This window comes from Macadamia integrifolia, chromosome 13 (assembly GCF_013358625.1).
Source record: "Macadamia integrifolia cultivar HAES 741 chromosome 13, SCU_Mint_v3, whole genome shotgun sequence".
Classification (NCBI taxonomy): domain Eukaryota; kingdom Viridiplantae; phylum Streptophyta; class Magnoliopsida; order Proteales; family Proteaceae; genus Macadamia; species Macadamia integrifolia.
In genome coordinates this window covers 14,312,431-14,319,138 of record NC_056569.1, presented here as the reverse complement: position 1 = coordinate 14,319,138, position 6,708 = coordinate 14,312,431, and the positions used below count along the sequence as shown (strand labels likewise).

The following is a 6,708-nucleotide window of genomic DNA, read 5'->3' as shown; positions in this document are numbered from 1 at the left end:
GAAGTCTTGAAAATGATATGTAAATTGAAACTTCTGGGAGGTGACTAGAGGACTGAGGCTTCTGCTATGCATCTCTAACTAGGCCCCTGTAAGCAGGATTTAAAGTCACACAAACGCATAGCTCCCTTCCTCTACAACACAAATGGTCATACCTTCTCCCTCTGCTCTGCATCTCTAACCAGCCGCATCAGCCCAGTAACCCCTGTCACCGTCAGTTCCCATAGTGAACCCTTTCTTTTTATTCTCTCTGTTTGAAGAACATACGGTTCATTACACCACAGGCTTTTAGTGAACTATTGAAGCTCTCAAGTGAGTACCAAATGCCGACTGTATTGAATGTTTCCGACTTAAATCCATTCCTCCATGAAAGCTCTACATTCCAATTCTGAAACAAATAAGCAGAGAGGACAAAGAAATACAAAAATGACCTCATCCACACCAGTGTAAGTGATGTGGGCAAGGGTAAAAAAAAGAGGTTACAAAAATCTGTTTTAACCAGCTTGGTTACACACGGAAATACCCTGAAAAAAGGCGTAATTTAATTTGATACTCCAGATTGTTGGCGACAACTCAAGCCATACTCCATGGCAAATGAAAGCTATTCAATCAAATCAGAAAATGGTGCGGAATTTTGATCAAGGAAATAGATACACTCTGTGATACAAGTGCTCATGTCTTCCATTATTCAATCAAATCAGAACTTAGGTACCTATCGCTGCTGTTGCTTTCCATGTTCCCCAAGAATCTCAGTAAATGAAATGTGATTGCAGTGTTTCCCATCATTCTTTAGGACTATTTACGTCTCATCAGAAGCTTGCTCCCCTTCAGCGCTGCTGGATTTGTCATTTCCTACAGGCAGCTCAGTTGATGGACTTTCTTTGCTTTTCTGCCCATTTTTACCTGCAGTTGCTTCACTTGTGTCTTCCATGAAGGAGTTGATTGCCAGCTGCCCAGAGTAGAGGAGTAAACCAATAGAATTGATGCCGAAAATAAATGTAGCCAGATAGCACAACCCATTCACTATGGTCCTGTAGAAGAGAGAATATCATTCAGAAATGAATTTAAATGCAAATGCTGTAATTTGCAGAGTGGCCTACCTTATTGTTATCGTTATTTGACGAACCTGAAAACATAAGAAAAAGTTCTGTCAGAATTACTGAAGGCCAGATTAGATGATGACAGTTGGACTAAGAACATAGTCGATAATCTCTGCTGTTCTAATGGGGTATATACAAGGGTCTCATCAATCTAAAAATGTCCAAGTACAAATTTTAACCTTCTTTGATGTTTCCATAAATTGTAATCAAAGCACACATGTCAAGCAACTCCAAATCAATCAAACTAAAATATTCTATTGGGCATAATCAAAGATTGCACCAATCAAAATTCTATTCTCTCTCAGATTTTGAGAAAAAAAAAGAAGCATGATTTGATCAAATGGCTAAAGGATCTCTCTCTTAAAAAAAACTCACACGAGAAGTTAGTGTTCTCCTTCATAAAATCTAGAGAATCCAAGAGTTTCTTTTGCCTTCATCTTTTAAAACCATAATTATTTTAGGCTCTATTAGGATTGATTTCAGATTGATTCTTAAAATAAGTCAACAAATAGTTTTTTGGTCAAGAAATTGAAATTGTTTGGTTGCATCTTTCTCAGGTTTGATAGAACATTTGCAAAGAATGGGGTGGGGGTGGAGTGGGACTGCAAACCTGAATGGTCATCCGCCATTTTAAGAACTTCGAAGCTCTGATGTCGTTTCCACCCCCCTCGCCCCCAACCCTGTTACGAAAACGAAAATGGAGACAAAATTTTAATCCATTCCTCGGTCTGTTTTAAGTTGTCCCTAATCCCTCATTCTCTCTCCTTCCAAGAACAGAATATGATCTCAAAACATGTGGCTCTGACTGACCTTCGATTGTCAATCAAACACTCATCTTATCTACTCGCTATCGAATCTCAAGGCTTCCACTCAATACATTCTTTGGTTTCACACATCCTATAACGTACATATCTGTGGTATTCTTGACAAATCACAGTTATGGCGGCTTCCAATATTTCAGCTACAACGCATTCACAGGTGAATCAAACTTCTCTTCTCAATGCTCATCTATTGTGACAATCAGAGCTTTCTTATGTGTATGCATTTCGAATATTTGAACTGAAACAGAGCTCATTATTGATTTTTCTTCTGGGTTTTGGTTGGTTATCCCAACGTTGCTCCAGCAAAAATGGGACATTCTCTTCTCGTCAAGCTCTTACTTCGAAACTCACAAAGACCCAATTGCAGGGAAAGAGAAGGGACTGAGGATAATTTTCCATGCTATGATCATTCCATCCTATCACATGCCCGACATGGTAAGAGGCAGCTCATGACTTTGCTTATTGGGTGCCATCTCAGTACCAACTACCGGTGGGGTTGCAGAGAATAGGGTGGAGAGAAGATACCAAAGGGTGTAAGAATCATACCAAACACTCTCAAAAATTCAAATCACCCCCTGAATCGAAATTGAAATCTAAACAAAGAGAGACTTGGGAATGAACAATTGAATGAGAATATTTTTCCGGGAAATTCCTCCCCTCGTCCACCATACTTCATGCTTTTATCCAGCATCTCTCTTTTCCTGTATATCACAGGTCACTAACAATGGAAGCGACAGTGTCAACATTTTCTTACAGAGGATATATGATTAGGTAGAAAGAAGCCTAAAAAGCAGCATGGCCCCTACGCCCAGACACAGTGGTGGCCAAAATGACCTCTCCACCCCTCATGAAAGGTAGAAATCCTGCCCCTATTGATGCTTCAACTAGTGCTCCCATTGGCCCATGCGATGGTGTAGGGGCCACACTTCCATTTAGGGAACCCTCTCCCAGATGATTAATATGTAGCTTAGTTTATGCTGTATCTCAAGAGAAAACTAAAAGAGGATATTTGTGTTATCATCTAAGGTAAATAGCAAGGTGAATTAAAGCCATTAAGTCCCAACATCTTTCTTCCATAGAACAATGTCTGTTTGGAAAGAGTCATAAAGCAAAAACATTTGAAGCTCAATTTGATTTTTGATTCCTAAATACAAAAGCATATGTGTATCAGACCTTGAACAAGAGACCAAGCCTCTTATACAACCTAACCAAGGGTAGCAACATTCATCAATAAAACAATGAGAAGATACTGTGTTGGATTTCATATTATAAAATATAAAATGTTACTTTAGTATATTTAAAGTTTCAAATAATGTTAAAAACCTTTCCCCCCTTTTTGCTTTTTGAAAATAGTTTGTACACAAGTAAGGACAAGTTGGAAAGGAGCTAAAGTAACTTTTCAAAGTTTAGTCCCACATTGGTTTTGGATGAAAGGTGTGAGGGATATATAAGTAGGATTGTTTCTTAAGGATGCAAGCCCTTTGGAGAGGAACTCTCCCTTCTCATGTGTGTGTGGGGTCTCCTGGGGTGCTTTGAATCGTGCGCGCCAAGCCGAGCCTGGCTGAGGATAGGGTCGGGTACGGGTGTGCGTGTGGGTGTGGGTGTGGGTGTCAAGAGATGTATCATTTTACACAAAATTTGAATTTGAATTTTTGAACTTCAAATTCAAGTTACCCATACGTACATGTACAATAGTTCATACACCCATGTACCTGTACGTATATAGACACCTTCTCTTCTATAATATAGAAGTCCAAAACGAGATTGCTCTCTATTATGTTTAGGAAAAACCTTACTGTGGGTAAAAGCGCTCTCTGCCAATATTGTTTACTTAGCGTTCTGCAGAGAAACAGTCTCTGTTTTGCCTAAAATACTCTGATCTCTACCTTTCGTACACAGTACAAGTACTGAGTATTACCTTCGTTTTTCCCTATTGCAATCACTTATTGGAGTTGCACCCTAAGTGTTTGGAGAGTTGTTTTATCTTGGAGGTGAGGACGGACGGTCAACCCGGTTGTATACAAATATGGGGCATTCAAATATGTTAAGGAGAGTATACCAATAAGACTCAGCTCTACATATATTGGAAGGTCTTCTGTTTACTTTCCTGCATCTTTGTTTTAACCTGTAAGCGATACTCTCCTTCTTCTTTTAATAAGATTTTATTAAGTGTTTGTCAAAGTCTTATACCTATTGCCTATATTCTGTTTCTTACATACTCACAACTTTAATTGGGATTTCCACCCTCCTATTCCAATGTTTCAAAGCAAAATCCCTACACCTTTGATGTCAGTCATGCAACCAAAGCACTACTCAGCAATTAGCATAACAATTCCTCACCGCTCTAGAAGGGTGGGGAAAAATTTCCTAATTTTTCAACTTTTCCAAACCAACACACAACAGTTGCAGTATGGCATATTCAACAAATGGAATGTAAGAGCAATGCTCAAATTGTTTGGATAAATTAAAGATAGAAGCTTCATTTGAAAATTGGAACATGAAATATTGAAATTGCTAAAGAAATAAATAAAAGTGACGAACATTTTCAGAAATTCCTGAAATTTCTGAGAGAAAAAAGAACGGGAGGTAAATAGGGTACAGACCGAGAAGTTATCAGAGATAGTCTGCCGACCGAGTGCCGCCTCGATAGTGATGGTGAACTTATAAAGCAAAAGGGCGATGACACCGGCTGTGATTCCTCCCAACAATGCCTGAGCAGGGGAAGGAGTGGACCCTTCCTCACCTGAGGTCGGCTTCATTGCCTTGAGACTATCCAATGCCTCATCCTTAAGAGTCCTTTTGGTGACACCACCGGACCTTACTCTCTGAAACAAAAACAACAGCATCCACCACTTCATTAATAATGGAATTGAATTGAATCAAAGAGGACGGCAGCAATAGATAACAGTAATTACCAACTCTTTAGCTCGTTTGGCCCGACGTCTCAGTGCGCGGAAAAGGAAAACAGAGACAGAGCCAGTGAGAAGTACGCTGGCAGCGACTTGGATGGGAGATGGGTCATCAGTGGTGGCGAAGATGGATGAAGATGAAGACGAAGGAAGTTCGATTGGTCCATCTTCCGGTGGGGTTTCTGTCGTTGCCGTGGTGGGCTCAGAGAGCTGGGCATGCAAAGGTCCGGGTCTGGTTCGGAGTTGGCTGCGATCCCGGCTGACAAAGGTGCCTCTGTAGGAGCAAGAAGAAGAAGGGGAAGAAGAAATGGTAGTTAAAGATGGATAGGAGGGAGGAGAAAGAGCTGAGAGGAAGTTGTAGGGAAGGAGCTGAAGAGACTGCAACATTTGTTTGGTTAAAAAATGAGAGATAGAGAGAGATTCTAACAATGATCCCATCTTCGGCTCGGCTCGGCTCGGCTCTTCTTCCTGCACCCCATATCTTCTTTGTTTTTTTTTTCTTTCGGTAAATCCCCACATCTGCTTTCCCTTCTGAAATATCTGGGCTTTGAATCGTAGGTCATCCCATCGCTGGTACATATGGTCCACAGAATCGGCAACTGTTGACCGTTGATTGCTCCAATGACATGTGGAGCATTATTTGGATGGGGACACGTAGCAAAAACATTTGTCTTGGTTTTGTCCGCGACTATATGTGTTAGGTGGTGAGCACACAGGCAAATATGCATCGGTCACCCATATGTCAAGTTCCCTTGTGTGCTTTATCCATAAAAGGAAAGGGTAATTACGACCACTCTTCCTATACTCAGCCCATATTTATTCAAAGACCCTAATTGTCATATATATATATATATATATCTATATATTTTCTTTTGATACTCCCCTACTACTAAACGTTTACATCTATTTCTCTCCCCTGGTGTTTTTAAATGATCAAATTACCCTTATTTTTTACCCGATAACAGCTTAGTTTTTACCCGCTAACAGGTTATCATAGTCTTGGACTCTTTCTTCACCTTGCCTCCTCCTCCTCCTCCTCCTCCTCCTCCTCCACCTTGTGTGAACATACGATTGAAGCCAACCTCGCACCCCTCCCATTCCTCCTTCCCCAGCCCCTCACCAACTCTCACCCTACCCCTTCTTAGAACCCACCCCCACCTTGAACTTTGCTGATCATCTGATGTCCCAACATTCCATACCTCTTCATATCTACTTGCTACGCCAACACGTGGCCCTTCCTATCACCCACCTTTGCCATTAGTACCCAAATCCCTATCATACCACCCAAGATCGTATCCCTCATCACCCTCGTATCACCCATTATCTCCTTCAGAATATCCAACCTCACACATAACATCCCATTCTTACCATCCCACTTCATACCCATCGACAACTCAACCATATGACCCCAACTCCCGATCATCGCACGACCCAGGAACATTGTATGATCCTTTCTTCCATGAGCCTGAGAATGGATGGGTAGATGGCTTCAGTTGGAGTGAAATTCTCACATTGTCAAGGTCTCCAGATTTTACCTCGTCAACGGGGTCAGTGAATGTTTTGGAGAAAGAAGGGCAAAGGATGAATCCTACTTCATTGATACGTCCCGTCAAGCATGAGAAGAACCCTTTGCTGGTGATTGAAAAAGTAATAGATGAATTACTCCGGGCAGTGATGGCATCAGCAATCGGAGAACAAATCAAGGAAGAAGCGTGTTTGATCCACATAACAAGCGATACTGAGGATGAGTCCGAAAATGTAGTCAATGAGCTTTGAGGATATGATACAGACTCCAACTCTATGGAGGTGTTCCATTCTATACATTCAAAGTATTATCAAGTTTGGATGCGGAGGGGATTAATGATAATGAAGAAACCAATG

General features: G+C 41.0%; 1 protein-coding gene across 1 annotated transcript; it reads right to left on the bottom strand.

Moving 5' to 3' along the window:
• Positions 1–310: 310 nt before the first annotated feature.
• On the bottom strand, positions 311–5,278 carry LOC122058808. Its single transcript, XM_042621496.1, has 4 exons — positions 4,834–5,278; positions 4,522–4,743; positions 1,098–1,123; positions 311–1,028 (listed from the first exon to the last, which is right to left on the bottom strand). The coding sequence occupies exons 1-4, from the start codon at positions 5,263–5,265 to the stop codon at positions 797–799; spliced, it is 912 nt and encodes a 303-aa protein (XP_042477430.1). The 5' UTR covers positions 5,266–5,278; the 3' UTR covers positions 311–796.
• Between the last annotated feature and the right edge of the window lie 1,430 nt (positions 5,279–6,708).

Excerpts from the sequence above, each read along its gene's own strand:
- LOC122058808 (XM_042621496.1), bottom strand. The coding sequence starts at position 5,265 with ATGGGATCATTGTTAGAATCTCTCTCTATCTCTCATTTTTTAACCAAA. Across the intron at positions 4,744-4,833 it reads CCAAACGAGCTAAAGAGTTG|AGAGTAAGGTCCGGTGGTGT; the intron begins GTAATTACTGTT and ends TTTTTGTTTCAG. Across the intron at positions 1,029-1,097 it reads CAAATAACGATAACAATAAG|GACCATAGTGAATGGGTTGT; the intron begins GTAGGCCACTCT and ends TCTCTTCTACAG.